The 21,750-nt window shown below is 38.0% G+C and overlaps 1 protein-coding gene across 1 annotated transcript; it reads right to left on the bottom strand.

The window, feature by feature from the left end:
- Window positions 1-497: 497 nt before the first annotated feature.
- Window positions 498-21,507, bottom strand: LOC128737533 (CD180 antigen). The gene is made up of 5 exons (XM_053832200.1): window positions 21,007-21,507; window positions 10,096-10,340; window positions 1,866-2,009; window positions 1,395-1,809; window positions 498-1,335 (listed from the first exon to the last, which is right to left on the bottom strand). Exons 2-5 carry the CDS (start codon window positions 10,309-10,311, stop codon window positions 1,010-1,012), a joined length of 1,101 nt encoding a protein of 366 aa, XP_053688175.1. The 5' UTR covers window positions 10,312-10,340; window positions 21,007-21,507; the 3' UTR covers window positions 498-1,009.
- Window positions 21,508-21,750: the final 243 nt, after the last annotated feature.

The raw sequence follows: 21,750 nt of genomic DNA on the forward strand, positions 1-21,750 counted from the left end.
TATATTGTCCGCTAAGAATTAAATCTCCCATTGCACTCATACATTATCTAGTGCTTAGCAGTGCTAGCATTTTGAAACTTTCTATATATACAGTTAAAATTCAATTACGGGCAAATATACGCCCATTGTGGGACAAAATCATTGCTAACCTTTGAGTGTGATTGCGCACTTCCTCACATTCTAGTGAATACGTATTCATAAAACATTTCAGTCCAAATTGGTCTAGGTTTAAGCGAAGTAAACAATCCATGGCTTATTGGAAGGAAACTCGAAGGGACTGTATCACTTTTTTATGAAAATGATAATCAAAATCACAGTAAATATACGGTGTATAAAATTGTGACCACTTTTGTACATTTCTTTCAAGTCATACATATTTATTATAATGTATATGGCAATTGTTTTATTCTTTGGTTTTATTTCAAATGCTTGCGACAAAATAGGATAACAGTAAAGTTCAACTAATTAACTCACAAGTTGGAGAGCTATGTGCATTTTTAGACTTGTTATTTTTTCTAATCCTATATGAATGGCGCCCCAACTCTTGTGAGTCTATAAAATGCTTTTCAATTTACATTTTCCTCAAAATATTTCATGTTTTCTAACATACCCACAGGACATGTTCCATGCATAAATCATACAGAATATATGCTATTCATTTTATGTGTGCATTACTAAGGTGCTTGTAATTTCTACTCTTATGTATTATATTGCTTATTATCATTATCTTATTATTTATATACAATTTGGACGTTTTACTTAAAGAAAACGTTTGCGCGAGTTTGGTGTATCTGGTCGCTAATGTTAGATTATTGTGCTTAATAGGACAATTTAGTTTGGAAGAACAACTTCTAGTTCTAGTTCGCTCGATTTACACTAGTTGTCTGAACTTCGGCACCCATTTTAACAACCCATTCACGCCACTTACTTTAAATCGTTAGTCTTGTTCGTTGAAATATCTACAACGTTTCGCTACAATATGTAGAAAGCATGCCAACCACGGGCAACGCTAATCACAATCATTTATAAGTTTATCACGGTTACCGTTTTCGACGATTGGCAGCTCATCACCGGATGGCACCATCACTTTATGAATGGGAGCAGTTTTGTTTCCATGTTTGTTTTTATTTGCTTTCATACTCTTGGCGTTTCGTTTGTGTAGGCAATACAGGATCAGCGAAAAGAGGACGATGCACGTTAGCACTCCCAAAGAGATTTTAAACCATGCTGTTTTGGCTTCGGTGTTCAGTTTGCGGGCGGTTCGAATTTCCATGCATTGCTGATAGTCTGTTGTGGGTGTTGCGGGCGACACGTCCTGTGCGCAGATACTTTGTTCTGCAATAATGTTCAGAAAAAATCATGAATTTATATGAGCCATTTGTATGAAAAGTTACCTGCTGAAAATAGAGGTGTACAGTGAGGATGACTATTAAGAATTTTTGTCCGCCTGGTGCTAAGTTCCGCTGTAATGAGTTGGCAGGAGCAGATCTGTATTTGGGTGTTATTAAGGTCTAACGATCGGAGATTGCACATAGGTGAAAACTGGTCCACCGTAAGCTCCGTCATTGGATTGGACGAAATGTTCAGCTGCCACAAATCTGGCAAGATACCGAAGTTTGGCAGTTTCGTGAGCCAGCAATCTGCCAAGCTAAGAATTTGGATTGGAGCTTGAACCGGTTTATCCAATAGTGGTAAATTTCTGTCCAGATCACTGAGAGCGTTATGAGCTACGTATAAATTCCTTAGCAGGGGCAGTCGAAAAAGTTCCAGGGGGATTGTCTTTAAAGCATTGCTGGATAAGTCGAGCGCCTATAAGCAAATAAATTATAGTAACAATTTAATGTTTTGTAGTATGAATATTTCACCTCCAAACTACTGAGTTCGCTGAACGTGTCATCCTCTATGTTCTGAATCATATTCTCAAATAGATACAGATATTTGACATCGGTGTAACGTGAAAACGAATGTCTATTTAGGTCGCGTATGCGATTGAAGCTGAGATCCAAAATCTGGAATTGAATAAAAAAGAAGTGTGAAATCGATGATGGAAAGCTACGCATCACAGGTTCGTCGTAAAATGACTGAATAAACAATAATCTATGATAAAATTGAAACGTATGTGAAAATTCATGCGAACCATGATGCTTCTATAATCGTATGTCAACAAAAATGGACGATGTGGTGGCTAACGTTGTTATTCGTTTTTCGAACCTAAGAACCGCATTAATTTACGCATTACGAAATTGGACTTCCATCTCTTACTTTTACTTATCTACTACTGAAAAATCTACCAGACACCACCCTGCTCTTTCTTTACGAGGAACGATTAAGTTAATTGATCTAAATTGGTTTGCTAGTTTATTTTGTTCCTCGCAGTTCAGGGAGTGTTTAAACTTTTGGGCAAGCAGCCTTAGTGAGTTTTTGTAGCGAGTTAAAGTATACCAAGGAAACTGAACTACGCATTTTGCGCAATGTTTATAATAAAGTCAACGTGGATATTCAATTTAATGGTAAACATGGGTTGGGTTGCACTATTATGGGGGGAGTTCCACTACGATGTAATTGAAAAGTAATAAATGTGTTTTTTATTATATGATTTTTTCAACCTTGGTTGTAATTGTAAACAAAGACCATATTTGCTGGCACAACCGATGCACCCTTTCGAAAAACTTGTAATATTTGCTCAGGATATCTCAAAGTGGGTGATGTCATATTTTCTTTAAGGTATTTCCAGCGGCATACAAATTCCACGCAGGCCAAATCTTTTAAGCATTTCACGATACTGTTCCTAATTCTCAGTATATTTACTTTCAGAAGGTAATTTGGTGTGTACATTTTTGGCAGTGAATATAGATGCTGTTCGTTAACTCGTACAAGCTGCTTTCGCAGAATTGGAGGCCGTGTCATCGACCAGTTTTCCGCACTTAGAAACTATTCTAGGAAATCAGACAAATTTTGGCAGAATGATATCAGAAGAATTTTGGCAGAAAATTCTAAATGAATTTACTTTTTATTTTATATTTTAAAAAATGATACTTAGTAAATGATGTTAAATACATAAGCATGGTAAAAACATAAGCATAATCAACGTGCACAGACCTCAGTTCAGAAGTCTCGATCGTCACTGGGAATTTCAACGCCCATGTCAGCCATGAGGAGAAATAACAATCGTTGATTGAAGCAACAACGCCCACCAGCTGATCAATAAAATGGGCCTAAGAATTATCGGTTTTGCCGCCCCCAAGAGCATGACCGTTACGCAGTACCTTCTTGAGTACAAAATACTACACAAGTACACCTCCCGTATTCAAGGTCAACGCCAGGACAGAAATACAGATCGATCTCGTTCTGATTGATTGCTGACTCGAAGCGCTAACGTTGACTCGGACCATAACCTGGTGATGGTTCCCAGATAACACAATATCGTAATAGCAAGTTCACAATAAATCGTTTTCATGTCAATTTCACATTGGAATTGTATAATGATTAGAGTATGTCAAATCGAAGTGAACAATAAGTTGTTTTGCAGTCGTGCGTGTCTTCATATACAATTCATGACTGTGAATTATAAAGCAGCATAGACAATTGCAATATTTGATTATATCTTAATCATATATTCAGGAGTATTTAGTTGCGTGTTATAAAAACTGCGCAAAATAGAATTACAAATAGTTGTCAAAATTTTCGCACGTATATCGCCTCCACTTTGGCACATATATGTTCTTATATGGCGTGAAAAATAACTTTTTCGTTCAGATATGATTTCGTATACCTCAGTTGCAATCGAGATATACAAACCAAATGGTTTACTGGGTTAATACGTGTCCAAAATTCTCCGTACAGTGACACAGTCGAGTCGAGTAGCTCGATGTGACTTACAAAATAGGGCTTATAGTTTCAACATAATTCCTGAATATTGTTCGGGCTACTTTGAATCCCTCAAAGACTTTGTGGAGCGAGCCGAAATGCGTCAATATAAGAACGATAGTATCTTGACGGATGATCGTGATGTAACCGGAACGGAGAAAAAGCACTTCGATGAACAAATGACACAAATGGTAGATAACCATGACGGTGGGGAAAGCAATCTCATCATTGCGAAAATTGTGGCAGAGGTTCTAACCTTTATGATAAACGAAGTATGGAGAAATAACTCGTCATTGATTCTGTGACTTTCAAAAGCAGTTTTTGTTTGAAATAAACATGATAATGTTCATGAAAATATATTCAATGTGTTTGGATTGTTAAGAAGAATACAGTGAATACAATTTAAAAATAGTTTTGTGCGAAATTATAAGGCTGGCTTCGTGAGGGACGAATCATAATTTCATTGACTTCAAAGTTGCATATGATACCATCGAGCGCAACGAGCTATGAAAGAATTATGGATGGCAAAGATTATAGACGGCTTTCCCGGGAAATTATTCAGACTGGTTAAGACTAAGATGGACACCATGCTGGGTGCGAATTTCGGGGATTTTCAAGTTTATTCAAATCCCAGAGGAGACCGAATAAGAAATTAAAGGGTCTACAATCAAGCAAAAAAAACTCCCGGAGGACTCCGTCAAAGTGATGGTCCTTGAATCTTTCATGTTTGCTATTCAACATGGTGCTACAGGGTGTTATTGTTGTATAAGACCTCTACGGATTTAGATCTCTATGGGCATGGAATGTTAATAATGCTCAAAGCAGACTGCAAGTGCTCGGAGTTTTCAAGAGACGAGTGCTAAGAACGATCTTCGATGGCGTAGACGAGAATGAAGTGTGGAAGCAGATGGGAAACCAGTAACTTGCGTAATTTTACGGCAAACCCACTATTCAAAAATTGGTTGAAGCTGACGGACAATTACCCTGCGAAAATGATGTTTGGCTTTAAATTCGGTAGGGGTAAGATGACCAGAATCAGACCGAGCAAGATGATTAGATTAGGTGGAGTGAGATCTGGCGGCAAGTATACGGTTTCCAAAGAATTGGAGAACGGTATTTTAAGGCGGCGTACGATTCAGTTATGCGAGTTGTGGCTAAAGGGAGCAGATTGTTTCTAGATTCAGATGCCAATATAAATTAAAATAGCTTTTTTAGTGCATAACAATTAACAAAGTTCTTCAAAGACAATGAAAAATAAAATTGCATGTATTTTCAAGCTGAATGTACTTAATTTAAGCAGTGCATTTAAGCAGTTCGTTAGCGGAGTTCTACTAGAAATACACTTCGCAATTTTCAGAAAATTTTGGTCTTATCTGTAACATTTCTTTAAGCGTGTCAACATTCAAGTGGCATTCCGGGACACCCGGGAAGTGTCTGCCCAGCTGTGACCATTGCTTAGAAATGTCATATTCAATTTATGCAATAAGTCTAAACCGATGCAATATACTGCTCATTCGTTGCTGTTTCTAATACAGATGAAATGGACAGTATTGGCAACCTGAAACCATTGATTCGAGCGAATCATTTGCGTTCATGTTCGTTTTGTTCTCTACTTCTCGGCAATAGTGAATGAAATTAGATGTGAATCATTCATTTGTTTTGATGTGCCAACAACGGCAAACAAAACGGCAATAAACGTAAATAATGCTTCAAAGTTTTAATTGATTTCCTTCAACTAGGTTTTGGTTGATTTTAAAAAGCTGTTAAACTGCCAGCTGTTAACTGAATTTTGAGACCAAAAATATCAGTCAATAACAAGAAAATGACTGTCAGGTTAGACGTGCAATCATTCAGCACTGCAATTTATGAATGAATTGTATTGAAGGGTAGAAAACCAGAGGAGTGGTGTGGCTGATGTCAAACTACATACATTGTCCATGTCCCATTTATAGGTTTTGGTACTTTTGGTTCTGGTACCTATTTAAAGGTTGATTCATTTTAAAACAACTGAAACTAAGTAGAACGCAGTTAAACACAGCCGTTTAGTTATAATTTAACTATTATTAGCTGTTATTTTAGCTGGTTCCAAACTGTCGCCATCCATGGATGTTTAGTCCGCTAAATTTGGACAATTTCACACTCCTATACAGAGCTTGAAAAGGGATCGCAAGTTGAATGTGATTGCCGTGAATGCGAGCTTTCCGCATTCGAACTCCGCTTTTTGAACGATCATTTGACTGTTTTTTGAATCCAGTCAATCCGCCGCTTGCGCTGCTGCCGTCTTACAATTCATGCGGCATCTCAGCAAAAGCAAATAGTCGATCTCCCGTTTTGCTTTGCGCTTTGAGAATATAAACTGCAAACTGACTGGAAGCATACGGTGACGTATTTTTTCGTTTCTCTTTTTGTCTCCAAATCGGATGCTCACAGTAATAGTTTGTCACCCGGACGTCAGTCCGACGCAAGCAAAATATTCGTTTGTATTGGACGGAGTCCGACCGACTTCATGCACATGTAGTGGTTATTTTTTGTAGTATTGAATCATACGATTGTGCGGTTGGTTTTCGTTAGCGTGGTGATTGCCAGTCATTTGACTGTTTTGCAGTCATTCGCTGCTCCAAACGGTAAAGGCAACTTGATCGAAACGACAATGTCAAAAAGTTTTAGAACGCGGTCGTTCTGCTGCGTGCTATCGGCGTTTGACTGAGCAAACTGCCAGTTGTGTTATGCATAGCGTTCGTATTCCACCTCTAAACGGACGGTGTGAACTTGAATGCGCGTTGGTGTGACTGCGCTAGAAAAAAAGGATCGGTCGAAGCCCTGCTCCTATAGAAAACTAAGAAAGATTTACACTGCCAGCAGCTTAGTAGTCATGTCCATGGGCTGACAGATAAAAGAACACTACCAGGGGTAAAAGTGTATGCGCTGAATGCGTTTTATATTCGCCTATTTGCAGGGCTGTCAATTTTTTCGAGCAGTGACAGATGATGCTTGAACACGGGTTTCCGTTCAAACTTATTAAACTGATTCGAATGGAGGGAGTAAAATCACATGTACGAATAATGGGTGAAATCTTTATCACCACAGCCACCTCTATGGTCGTTATCAAAATGAATGGAAGAGTTCTGAAGGCCATTCAAGAAAAAGCTTCTATGATCAGAGCTCATTCTCGCCTCTATCTAAATAAAATACGCGGTACTTGGTAAGTTAGCTGGGCTTTGCGATCGTGTTGGTGCCGAAGTGGAGCTGAATGGGAAACAATTTGAAATGGTTGAGAAATTCATACACGATGGTAAATATGTTCGTGACATGATGAACGATATGAGACGCGAAGTGAAACGACAAATTGTAGTTGCGAATAAGACCTTTTAATTTGCAAACTAGTTCAACCTTGCGTTATGTAGAACGGTTATCCTCTCGGTGGTTTTTAAAGGACATGAAGTACGGCGCTGAAGAAAATTGATGGACAAATGCTCAGAGTTTTTGAGCGTAAAAAGATACCATCAAAACTTGACGGTGAGTTGGAAAATGGAGGAGCACAGGGTAAGCGCAGATATCATGAGTTGTATCAAGTATTAAGATATGCTACTTACATAGTAAAAGATACATGACCAACTTCTGGGGAATGAGCCTCCAAACCTATCTTTAATAGTGAACCAAGAAGAGCTCGGTGACTCCGAAGTACGACCCGCTCCCGGGGATTGTATGCTATAGAGGAAGACGTTCGATAAACTGGCGTTACAGGTGACCGAATCGATGTAACGAATGGTTTGACGGGGAGTACCAGCAGATATTATGTGAAGAATGAGCGCAGGTACTAATGCTGCGTAGTCAATAGTCACTTGTCAGAAGGTGGAGCGATACAAACAAAAGTGGAACCAGCAAACCCGACTCCTCCATGACAAAAAATGCCACCAGCAGGAGAAGGAGTGCAAGAAACAGGAACAACTGTACCGCTTTCACGACACAGGGAAGTTCTATCAAAAACTCAACGAAACCCGCAAGGGCTTGGCATTGCGATCCAAAATGTGCAGAGATAAAAATAGAGGTATTTTGACAGACGACCGTGTGGTGATCGAAAGTCGGAAGCAGCACTACAATGAACACCTAAATGGCATGTAGGCGGAAGACCGTGATGGTAGAGGAAGTGACTTCATTGGAGCAGCAAGGAACGGAGACGTATCATCCCCATCGATAAGCGAAGTTAAAGAAGCCATCTAGCAGCTGAAGAACAACAAAGCAGCAGGAAAAGATGACATTGGAGCGGCCAGCTGTTTGCATCAATTAATTGTCAAGATTTGCGATACGGAACGATTGCCGGAGGAGTGGAAAGACAACCACGTCTTGCCCTATTGATATTGATATTGATTTGCCCTATCTTTAAGAAAGGCTGGGTTGTGAGAACTACCAAGCGGCTACTATTCTGAATGCCGCCTATCACAATGTTTTTCCCAAGTCATCTTCCATCGACTGTCACCAATAACCGTAGGAGTAGATTTGCGGGAAGTTATCAAGCCGTCTTCAGGGAGGGTCGGTCTTCAACGCACCAAATCTTCATCATGTGGCAGATTTTTATTGAATTCAAAGCTGCATATGATAGTGTAAATCGACACGAGCTATGGAAAATTTTGAACAAAAACGGTGAAAGGTGAATGCCATGGCGGATAACCGTCAGTACAGACACTAGAGATTAAAAAGACGACAAGGCACTCAAAAACCGCAAAATTTTAAACCAAAGCGGAGAGTTACCTTTATTTCGCCTCTGTAATCTATAGTAACCGTCGGCAGTGGAGATCTCTGATTGCATCCCTTTGTCCTGCCGGACCAACGGATAGAGACCAGTAAGTAAGTTTTCCACACGTAGCAGTAAGATGTTGCTTCTTTCTATGTTTATAGTTTTATGCATCTTGAAAATTCAGCAATATATTTATTACCATTTAAATGCTTAACTTTTGACTTGATATATTGCTTTAATTTGAACAATAGAATAACTTCTTGAAAAAGTTTCCTGAGGTGAGCATCTGCCACGCGTCGTTTCGGTTAAAAGCGGTAGACATTCAGTCTGCGCAATTTATTTATTTTGTTTTTTATGATTATTTATGATTTCAACAAAAACATTACTTAATTGTATTATCTACATTTACTATTTCTAGCATCGTCTGTTAAAAATGTGATAGGAGAACTTGCGCTACATAAAATGTATTACCTACAATAATTGTATCTATCTACATATCTTGAGTTTTTGCAGCTAATCATGACATAAACAGGATCAGATAATTTATAATTTGATATACATATCTGTAAAATATTCAAAAGAGATTTTGATGCAGTGTTTTTTTTATTTTTACTGCCAACAAGGCGAAATTTGGAATAATATTTCACAATAAGAATCATGTTATCCAGAACTCATTCAGCTATAAATTTGATATTTTGTTCTGATCGGAGTATAAATTGTGCATTGGAGAATTAGTTTTTTACACGAAATTTAGGTGAAATTAGCAGTCATCGATTCTGTCAATTTCAAATTAGTTTTTTTTTGTATGAAAAAAATTCTGTGCATGAAAATATATTCGCTGTGTTCAGACTGGCAAGAAGAATGCAGTATTTATATTTTTACAAACAGAACCCCGCTTTTGGGCCCAAAAACTGCTTCCGAAATTGGGCTCTCCGGCGAAAAGTTAATGACTGCTAATTTCCCGTTAAAATCAAATTTTATCTGCAGCTGCCAAACATTATCAATGCAATGCCTCTGCTCAATGCCTCATTATCATAAACTAATTTTGGAATGATTGATAGCTTCTACTTTTCACAACCGTTAAATGTACTCGTTTAAGGTCAATGCTGCTTGAGTTTGGTTGTTCATTTGTTTTTGGTATCAATTCCATTCGGCTACTATCAACGCAAATAAAATTTGATGAATTTTATGACACATCGAGTTGCGGTTTGTGTTCGAACCGGTCACAATGATTTTCGAAAACCGCACATGCTAGTATTTTCAATGTAGTCAATTACCGACAGCGTACATATATGGCCGTGCATCTCGTGTGGGCATAGAACTTGAAATCAATTGACCCTTTGCCAGACCAATTGAGTAATTGTGTGTATGAGCTGAGAATTAGATGCTCCACTAACAAATACTACATTTGTCACTACTCCTCTTCTTTATTATTGGTCAACAATAGCACGCTTGTATTTGATACCGTTCACGGTATCATTCGTTCTTATTACCTGTAAATTACTCTTCAGCGACTGCGGAATCTCTTTCAGGTTGAGGTTAGCACAATTATAGCCGACCATTTTGTATGTCCGTTCCTGCAGACACCGCTGCGGTTTATCCAAATCGGTTGCAAGTGTCGCAAATCCATTGACGAAGCTTAGCGTTAGCGTCACGAGAGCGCCCAATGTGAGGAGAATGCGTTTGCCAACGAATTTAGGCCGAATCATCGCAAAGTGGGTGGTGCGGTGGGTGGTTTCTGGAAAATGAGAAGAAAAAAATGCTGGATGTAGTGATTATTATGCAATGCTTTGCGTGGGAGTAGATATTAGCCTGACAAACATTGTTGTTTGATTGTTGTTAAATTAGCGGTTTGGTGATAAGGTGATCATTTAGGTAGATGTTCATTTTTGCGCTGTCAGCTTGAGTGAATTTTTCTGTCATCATGGCAAAAGGCAATGCATTACAGGGATTGAAGGGGCGGTTCGTTGCACTAATGTGCGCTGTGTTGGAGCACGATCAGCATTGATAGACGAAACAGACAGCTGAGGTAGATCCACCGTGTTCGCTTTCCTGTGTATGATTTGTTTCACATGTCAGATTTGTCGTTATCAGTGTCATTCATCACAGCACAATTGTTCGTAAACCTTTCATGCCGTTGCCTGGGAGCAGTCAGTTCGATTTAGTTTTGCTTGATAGCGTTGTACCTATAATAATTGTTAATGCTAATGCCATCTGCTTGCAATGGCCTCTTAAGCAAATGCTGCAATAGATTTCCAAATTTCTTCTAAACTATCCAAATTTCTAAACTGTGCAAATTCAAATTTGCCATGACGCGCAAACATGAAATTGTTATGGCACAAAGTAGCAAAAAATCATTTCATTCAAACCATTTGAATGGTGATTTCCTATACACGACCTATGACTAATGTTGAATTCATTTAGCATATCTTTTGCTACAGTATGCGTAGAATCTTTTTAAATTTTCAAAAATTTCCTGCTGACCAAAACTAATACATTGACCAAATCTGATGCTCTTTTTAGAAAACTCAACATAAATTACACATGAAACAACCGAGCAAGCTGTTGCATTGCTTTTCGTTCGATGCTGTCCACACTGGCGAGCCCAAGGGTCGAGATATATGTCCACGTCTTGTCCACTCGCGAGTGCGCACACCACAGCAATCCGTTGAATCCGCTGCAGTGCAACACATTTTACTCAATTAGGAAGAATTGAGCCAATTAAAGCCGTCTCGCGGAACGAGTCATATGTGGTGGCAGCTGCCTAACGTAGGTTTAAAAAGTTGAAGAAGCTGACTTTCTGGGTCTGGGAAGTTCAAAACATTTCCATAAGGCCATCCAATATTTCGACTCACACGCCAGTACCGCTTCTATTTTGTTATTGTTAGAAAAAATTACTACAAAATAGATCAGCCTAATATATTTCCTTTGAAATTGTGGAATACAAATCTAATGCATTTCATCTATTTCAGCTGTATGACAAACACTAATGTTCTAAGTAGTCACATAATATCGGACGAAACGATAGTCAATGCCCCCCAGGTTGAAAGCTAAAAAAACAACAAAGTTGACATTTCCTGCGAATGGAAGTGATTTCAAAAGCCTAAATTGACCGAGCGTAAATGCAACAAAAGCGGGAGTGCCAATCCAAATCAGTAAAGGTGTTCAACGATGAATAATAGAATCAGTTTGGCAACAATAGCAATCCAATTGAGCGGTAAATGTGAGGCAAGCGTGTGGAAAGTTAACATTGATTTACTCGAGAATCAATCGCTCTAGACATAGAGCATGGTTAACCTGAATAATCTAGGCAGAGGAATGCTCATACAGTCAATGATCACAGCACAAAGCGCTGAAAAACTGAGGCAATGATACCTCATCGCTGTTAGAGCATATGTAATTAATAGCGCTGGAAACATGATAGTATTATACTAATCGTTAATTATATCAGTTGTAGATTCTAGCTTATCTCTAGTAATAAAATGCCGCACGAAGCTGTCAATTAAGCATGTTCAATTGTGAGAGAATTTGATTTGCAACAGATCAGGCGAGAGATTTCGTGTGGGTATTGCTAAACGGAAAAGGAAATGAGTTATACAATAGGCATAACCGTATTTAAAGAATGACAATGCAAAGATATTCCAATCAATGGGGTACCGTGCAATTTCGCCTTTAACTATAAAATTTAATATGATTGAAGCTTTTTCGAAAAGCTATTTTATTTGGGAGAAGCTATAGTTCTCTTCAAACAATTTATTCTTAATTTCGTTGCTTTACACTTTCATTCTGACTCCAATTTGATCAATCAATACATTTTAAATATATAAGACTCTACTAAGATATTCAGTAAAATTATTTTTTAAGCTTATTTTGACTTATTCAAAGCTCTTTTTTCTTTGATTACTCATTATCCATTTAGAATATACGTCTTGCTAACCGAGTGTAACTTTATTCATAAACTTCTATAGTTATCTGTAATACCTAAGACAGAAGTCGATCGTGTTTTCATTCTCAATTAGCATTAAAATAGATATACTCCTATAATCTACAAACTGGTCTATGATAATTGATTGATTACTTAACTTGATAAAATTACGGACAGATTCCGATATAGTTTTTTGCCCTTTATACAACGGCCCTTTTTACAAATACAAGCTTATTGCAGTTGTCAACCAGGCTGACCTAGTTAAATTTTATCTGGGAAACCGCCAAGCCAATTGCCTCCACTTCTCAATGAACCGTAACGCATTGATGTTCTGTTCAATCAACAGACGACCGACAACCGATACATGGACATAATTGTCAGAAGCGAATCATTACCAAACGTATCATGTTCCCACTCAGGCACGTGGTTCTATACTTTACAGAGTTTTCCGTTCAACGTTAAGCATATGAAAGTAAATGATTGTTAAGCATGACTAATTCTTAATGTCGTTGATGATTGAACAATATATTTGAGACAAAATGTCTCTCCAAAAATATTAATGAATAATATAATAATAATATTGAAAATTTGTTGTTAACAGCTTCCAAATTGTAGTAAAATAGTTCCCGCTAAATAACCGAAATAGTTTTTAAAATACTCAAAGCCTTGGGTTACAACCGTTTTTAATACTTTACCCTTCTTAATCGACATTTGATAGATATCGCAACCTGTTATTAGAGTACAGGACAATTAGGGGGGCAGTACAACGATCTTACTACCTCTCTAGCCGCACCGCTCAGCCGAGATTCGAACATACGACAACTGGCTTGTTAGACCAGCGTCGTACCCGAAGCTACCTGGACGGTACTTTTAAAAATACTATTTTCTTCTCATATATAAAAGTCAATGTATGTTTGTGTAACTGGTCTAGCCATCTAGCACGTTGAACCCTATTCCTGGTGGTGATGGGATCCTTGAAGTAAACAGGTTTCACTGCACAGTCGCACGGCGTCTTTACGAGATCTCCGGACCACCGTAGCACAATGGGCAAAAACGAGCTCGTAATCCCAAGAATCAGAATTTTTTTAACTTTAAGAATTAGAAGCCGCTGGTTTTCAAACTTACAAGATACCTATTCCTATGTAAAAAAATGCAGGAAATCGATTGGTGGTCCATTTTGCCCTGTTGTCCCCAAAAATCGTAATAAAGGCTGCTCCTGCTCTTTGCGCTCAACTGTATCGTATGCTGCGCTGATGAAATCTACGAAAACTTGATACCCTCATAAAGCACCTCCCAAATCCTGGAAGTTATACTATGAAGTGCAGTTGATGTGACTTTTTTTTTCAATTTTGTAGAGATCGTTAAATCGTGATACTGATGTGCTACTTTTCTTCTTTATCCAGAAAAGTCGAAGCAAAACGACAAGCAGGCTCGGTGTACGCCGGCTTTACAAAAGCTTTTGATACTGTCACACATTCTGGTTATCGCCAAGTTGAAGCGTATGGGCCTTTCGGATTGGATTCCAGAATGACTCCGTTCATATTTGACGTACCGTACGGCGGTTTCCACTATCAGGTTCGGACTGTCTGGCACTGCAAGAAATTTTTTTTATAAGTATTTATTTTTTATATTTTCCAGGAAAAAGCCTGTTGAAGTGTTGCACCTTTCGAGCAACTTCTTCAGTAGGCACTAAAAACTCTTTTCATTTTTTGAACATGCAATAATTGAGGCACCTTCCAGTGAACGATGCTCTTTTAAGGAAGTAGGGTACGGGAGGGTATTTCCAGCCCTTTCAGCGGTAGCCTGAACAATATTCAGGAATTACGTTGAAACTATACTTATTCGAGACAAGATTTTTATACCAGTTGATAGAATATTATTTACTGAATATCGACGTATATTTTGGTTTTAATGAAACGCTACTGAATTTGAGTTATAGTCGCGAGAAATGATAAAGCCGCTGCGGCTTAATTGAGCCCATTTTCTATAGTGGAGTCTGTGTTTGTTAAATCCGACCGGCCGAAATAGCCTGCACAGGGATTAGATGCTTTGCAAAAACAGATCAAAAGAGACCGATGGATAACTTGTCGGTATTGCCTACATTCCTGACTCATTGAAGATAATTAGTTTTGTAGTGACAGCAGCTTGCTGCTGTCGCTAGTGTATCATTGAATCGTTCATATACATTAGCGCCAGAAGCAAGTGGTTGTCACTCAAATACTAGCTATGTCAACACGATAGAAGCGTTTCAGGCCTCACATATTGGTAGTTATGTATATAACGCACCATATGCCGGAATTAAAAACAAAATGCTGTTAATGGCTAGTGAATGAAAATTGATCTATATTTTCATATCAGAGGGGAATTTTTGTGTTCTTCCGTGATAAAAAGAAGTAGAATTGTTCTGTGATAGCATATTCACAGCTGTTTAGTTTCTAGAACAAGTAAACGTGATCATAATTGTGTGTTTTCCAAACCATCATCAAGAGCGGATGCGCGTAAGCGATTGCTGCTGGTTTTTTTCAGCCTGGTCACGTGCTAGTGGAAAAACAGTGGTTTTGATGTTTATTGAATAAAATTTAGCAAATTACTTACACTTTTATGAAAATAGTTATAACACATTAAAGCCTATAGCGGCAAAGTTTTTATTTGGGAAAGTATAGCTAAAAAAGGTAATGTATGCCGAAATTAGTAGCGTGCTGGGAATACCCTCCCGTACCCTATGCTGAGACAACGGGTGGCAACTAAAATTTTGGAATTTTTTCGCGGTCTCTATACTCAACAACAAACGAGCTCAGAAAGAAATGAAAGTATGTATGTGTTAGTTCTCTCTCCTCTTTTTGTCAATATTTTTTGTTTTGCTTATGCTTGCCCAGTTTTGCTTAAAATGCCGTCGAAGCAAAACGCATGTCGGGAGTGCGTTGTATATTTCTACGAACTGCCTCAGAAATATCGACAAAAAGTATACGGTACAACATTTGAAAAGCAAATAGGTTGCGGTTTCGACTGTTTATCATAAGATGCCCAACAACGCAAGCAAGCAAGCATAGTGGAAGACCAGCCAAAATTATGGACGCAGAAGGACATCGTTCTCTTTCTCGTGCCTTCAAGAACAAGCCTTCTGGTTTGGCTAACAATTAAGATGCACCAGACGAACGTTTGAGGAAAATTTTGATTCCGTTTGTACAAAAACATCAATCATCATCGAAGATTTCTTCGGGATCTTGAGTTCCTTGGTGTACAAAAATAACTGGAGAGCCACGAATTGCAAACAGTTGATTGGTAGAATCAAGAGATGCATTCGCAAAGTTGACATGACGGCCGTACAACGCTTCTGTTCCGACATCAAACGGAAGATTCGCCGCACAGCCGATTACGAACCGTTTTTAAATGTACACTAATTTTTTTTTTGCATCAATGGATAATGTATCTTTAATTTCGGTAAATCAGATCTTCTTCAGGTATCTTTGTCTTTTTTTGACAGCTTGAGAAAAAAATTCCAAAATTTTAGTTGCCACCCGTTAGTAACATTTTCAAAAATTATTTACACCGGATTTTTATGCATGAATACGGTTAGATATGATGATGATAGGTTGCGATGATCGATGGGTGGCGTTTGTTGGCAAGCGATGTGTGGTGGTTGTTGGACAGTGGGCGGTGTGCGGTGTGTGGAACTACTTTGAGGTAGCTATTTTGTATGACTTGTAGCTCCCTCAGTCTGGTTTTGTTTGCTCGGCCTCAAATTGCTATCAAGTACTAGAGTCTTGAATGGATTAGTGCGATGTATAACTTTGTTAACCAATTACTTAGGATGAAGGTCGAAATTTTTCTCAGCAGTCCACGCAAAGAGCACCATTTACGTTTGAGTTGGTTGATGTGTGCTAACCAGCTTAACATTGTGTCCAAAGTTAGTCCCAAGAAAGTATACTCAGCTACTTCTTCTAATAACATCTCCAAAGTTGTGCGGGGCAGTAATCGTCGGTACCCAGAGTGAAACAGCATGTATTTTGCTTTTTCTAGGTTCAATGAAAAGAAACCTCGTAATAGGGGAAGATCGTGCCTGATTTGTTTCTGTATTGCGTCAATGGATCCTTGGTAAGATACAGATGTGTCATCAGCCAAAAGGCGGAGTTTTCTTTTGAGCGGAAGGTTGAATATGTCGTTTATGAACAACAAGAACAGTACAAGCCTTAAGTTACTGCCTTGTGGTACTCCGGTAGCTAAAGAGTGTTCCCTTCAGAGTGTTCCCTTTTGTTTCCGTGATGCAATTTGATGTGGGACACCCTTTATTTGACGCAGGTAATTTCGATTCGAGTAACGTACCAATCAACAAAGGATATTCGGAGTTGACTTGCAGGAACATATTGACTGCCCAAGATTATTAGAATAGGTGTCACCCGATGTTGTACCTCTTCGCGGATTCGCGATATAACCGCATATCGCAATACCTTTTTACCGGACGCACTTGACCAGAACAACGCATCAAACTTATGTCCTCAAGCTTTTAACGATGTGTGTGATATTTTCAACTTCGACATGTCAAAATCAGTTTTCAAAAAACGAATCAGTGAAATCACATAGTGCAACATAGTTTATAAGTATATTCAGTCTGTACGACATCTTCAACAAAAGATGGTGTAAAATAAAAACAAAAAAAAATATGTAACACCATTTAGCGTTATATTGAACAATGTTATATTGCTACACAGCAATGTGTATCATCCAAGTTATCTTTAGTGAATCTGCTCAGCTTTCCAAGAATGTCCACAACTCTTTTCGGCTGATAGTATCATACGCAGCTTTGTAGTCGTAGAATACATAGGGACTGTGTACTTACAACCCTCTTCGAGACATGATTTCTACCGCAGCGTGAAGATTTGGTCAGTCATTAACCGTCCTTCAAAGAAGAAGGCCTGATAACTTTATAAAAATCTGTTCGCAATTGGTGACTCGGTGAAAGATGATTTGGAAGAGTATTTTGTTGATGGCATTAAGAACGGTGATCGCATGATAGTTTTCACAGCTTGCTCTTTTGCCTTTAATTAATGAGCCACATACGCATCGCTTGCATCGTTTGCATCGCAAAAGTGTGAAAAAACTCGTTCTGCAGCTTCTAAATTAACTAACACTACTTTAAACGCTGGGCATCTTATACCTGATAAATCGACCACATCCAACGTTCAAGATTCAATTTTTGAATGAACTACGATATTCACAATGAGACTATGTTCGTGATAAAATCAAAAGTCGATGGATGCATTATTGGTAAAGCTGGCGAATATTGTACGCTCATGAAGGATGTTCATCGATTCAAATAATCATTTTTTCGCGAATTCTCCAACCATAGTCTTTCGGTAATTGTTCAGTATCCCAAACCTAGATAGAGCTATTTGAATTCTAATTTAGTAATAATCGGTTTGGATTAAAACCGTTTCTTGGGTCAGTCCCGGCGTAGTGGTTAGCATTCACGCCGAGGACCCGGGTTCAAATCCCAACCCCACAGAAGTCACGAACGACTAAAATCTAACAAAAAAAACCGTTTCTTATTCGACTATTTCTCAGCTTGACAAAATAGGGTAAGGAACGAGTTAAGCAGTGTTACCTATTTTAATCAGTTGAACATAAATGATCCGAAAATGCACTTTTTTATTCATATTTTCAAAATCTTTTGATAGGATCATCTTCACAAATCACTTAACCATACATTTGATTCACACAAACACAATTTACTGGGTTTCCGACAAGAAATATGATGAATTAAAAATTGTTGTCCAAAAACGTACATTTTTCAGCTGCTCTTCAGCAATCGCCACCTCGCTACTAACGAATTCATCAAATTTTCAGCACTGATTACAACCACTATGAAAGTCAAGCACTCAATTGTCACATACCATATTATTCACTCTCTTTTTTCTATTATCTAAGGCTTTGTCACTAGCCAAAAGTTTTATTATTTTCTAACAAAACTGAAAACAAATTCTGAATGAACGGAACCTGTTCACCACTAGCAGCAGCTGCAGCACAACTGATGAACTATCGTGTTGCCAAGACACTGTTTCGGTTCTGGAAATAAGAATTTTAAGTTTGAAATTAACTGAAACCTCCTATGGTGAAAACGTGGTTCAATACTTTCAAGAGAAATGTATGTTCATAATTAATTTTTCTTCATTAAAAACAACACAAAAGAAAGATTTTTCAATAATTTTCGAGGATTTTCTCAGTGATTTAATAAAGCAACGATGAGTTCCAATGTTATTTGCTTTGACAACACTGTTCTGAGTCGGATCGTTTGTACTGCTATATGTTTACCTCTTTTGTTCTCCCACCATCCTTATGAACAGCGAGTGAGACGTCAAACTCGCAGTTTCCCATAAGAACACTAGAGAATAAAAGAGACGACGAATACCGTTTGCCGAACGGTGCGGTGAGTGTATGCCCCGATAAACAATTTAGACAGATGGCATTTTACGCATCTATGCCGATTACGCATCAGATGCCGATTAGTAGGTCGCGGATAGGAACGCGAACTTACTGAATAGGGGGAAAAGTTCGAGGGATTTTTTAAGGGGACGTAAAAAAATTCAGATTTCAGGATTGCTTAAAAAAGCACCTTGCGGGTGAAAATGGGTTCGGTGTGTTCAAAATTAGTTCCGCCGCTCCAACTTTTAAAGTGAAAAATCAAAAGTTTAGCTCAACAATAGTGTCTTCCAATGGTAACAGCTTGAAGAACTAAAGACAGCAAGAAGATTGGTATGCTGATATCCCCCACTTAGTCAACCCATCGCTTGTAATAAGGTAAAACAATCAGTGACCCGCTTAGACTGCTTAAAACTAGTTCTTTACCCTACCACAAAATATGAGCTTGATAAGCGTATTACAGATGTGGTCCACAAGCCCTATTTCGATAGTATCTCATTGAAGAAGCAAAGATGGTGAATGACCAAATGGTTAAAACCACATTAACAAAAATAAAAAAGGAAGCAGAGATCGCTAAGACAGCTAATAATAAATTTTTCCTTTTACGACTACTCTCACACGGTAAAGTTTATCATATAACTACGCATTATAAAAAGGGAAAATGTAGGTAGGTATTTGCTTTATTTCTAAACCCACTGGAAATAACGATAAGTACTTGGACGCGAGATAAGACAATAGTGTAACGTATATTAGTTTATGAAATATGCAACCAAACTAATCTTGATGTCATGGCATCTGTTGTTTTATTGATATTTTTCGCTTTAATAGTGCATGTTAAAAATCATGATGATTCAAGTAAATCGTCTGCATGTACTTATTCAAAATATGGTACATTTAAGCATAACGGAATTTTTACGGTCTGACTATTGTGATGTTTTTCCTTTCTTTATTGCTATTTCGTGATTAATGATTCGGTCGATGTTTGTAGTGTTTCTCTTTGATTTCTAGTGCTTAGGACTACGAACGTGGATAGTTGGTGCATAATACTCAGAAAATTTTACATGTCACTAGATTTGTTCTATTTTTCACAAAAAGTCACAAGAGATCATTTCACCTTTGTTTTACTACAACAATGGCTTAGAAATTGGTTGAAAAACACGAAAGTGATCCTAGGTCAGGAGGGCTGAGTCAGATATACCAATGTTTGTGTGTATGTATGTGCGGAATGCTTCTTCTCTATCGCCTGTTTCTCAAAGATGGCTAAGCAGATTCGTTAGCTGTTGCAGTTATTTTGTTTGAAAAGTACTTTTACCTTGTATATCACTATTGAATTGTTTCGTGGTCCGACGTTTCGTATAAAATTTAAAAGCAAAAATGTAAAAATTTCGTGACTGAGACAATTTTCTCCGGAACTATACAACCTATTTCAACGATCATAGCATCAAATGAAAGCTCTAGCTAATAAACTAGTAGTTTGAAAATTATACAACTTTTATCATTTTGATATCGAGTTATACTGGTTAAGTTATTTTGTATTTCTTATCAGGAAGTAAAGTGTTTTTGTGAAGAACGAACATTAAAAGAACTGGGAAAAATTATATGTAAACTGTGAAAAATAATTGACTGTACAGGGGGGATTTGGACCCACAACTCTCAATCTCGCGTCTAGTGCGTTTATACGATTTAACCTTTCATGGATTTTGAACCATTTAGTTTCAGTTTAGTTCAGTTTTATACACTGAACAATGACTAGCTTTAAGATTTTTGTTACAGCTGTTTCGTGGTAATTAGTTTTTTGTCACTAAGATATCTAATATCTTAGCAGTTTTAGGTTTTTCTTCTTTGGTCATGAAATCAAGTTTGAAATGATACAGAATGAAAACAGACACCAAAAAAATTATTCAATTTTTTGATCAAATTTTACTATGATTAAACTTTTCTTCTACTCACTGCATATAAATCAAGGTAGTGATTCAAAATTTCTATCAGAAAGCATCATTTTTCATTATCAGTTCCTCGTCGTATCACTGCTAGATAATTCCAGTTTGGTTTAATTACTCACATTTTTTACTTCGACACCTGGGACAAACACCGGCGAACACAAACACTTCTCATACGATAACGTTGCCGACAATTTTAAAACAGTTGAACTTAGGCTTGAACACAGCTTTTCTTCCAATTTCAACCACCTGATGGACGCTGGTGCGTCTTTTCCTTATCACCATCAGCATGGAAGTCGATTGATGGCCACGTATTTTCAAATGAAATTTTGCTAACAACCACTCTCAAATATCACAAGTTCACAATAAAAGGTGCAAATTGAATTCTACGGAGAATCAGATCATCACTCTTTGTTTTTAAGAAATAAAACGTTTCACACACCTGATTGCAACCTGAAATCGTCTTTTAGTTTGACAAATTTATTATCACGTTTCATGAAATGCTTCCACCACTGGTCACAGCTCGCTTATCACATCTTCGAAACAAAATACACTTGATAATGCATCTAGAAGCTATAAAGCACTGCCAGCCTACAAACCCCGCGGGACAACACCCTTACTCGGACTGAGTTCCGACCGATTCCAACGTTCAACTGATACTAAATCAGTTCAATTTTCGAATTGAGGCGGAAAGACTCATCATCATCGTCGTCATCGTCGTTAGTCGACCGGCTATGCGCTACTGTTCGCACTGTTGTAGGTTTCCCAGGCTTGATGAACCAATTATACTCAGAACAGAACCACATCGCACTACATCAGTTCAGTAAGTGAACTGCTCCGAAATGCGCGCGCACATCAGTCCTCCC

Source organism: Sabethes cyaneus, chromosome 2, assembly GCF_943734655.1.
Source record: "Sabethes cyaneus chromosome 2, idSabCyanKW18_F2, whole genome shotgun sequence".
NCBI lineage: Eukaryota > Metazoa > Arthropoda > Insecta > Diptera > Culicidae > Sabethes > Sabethes cyaneus.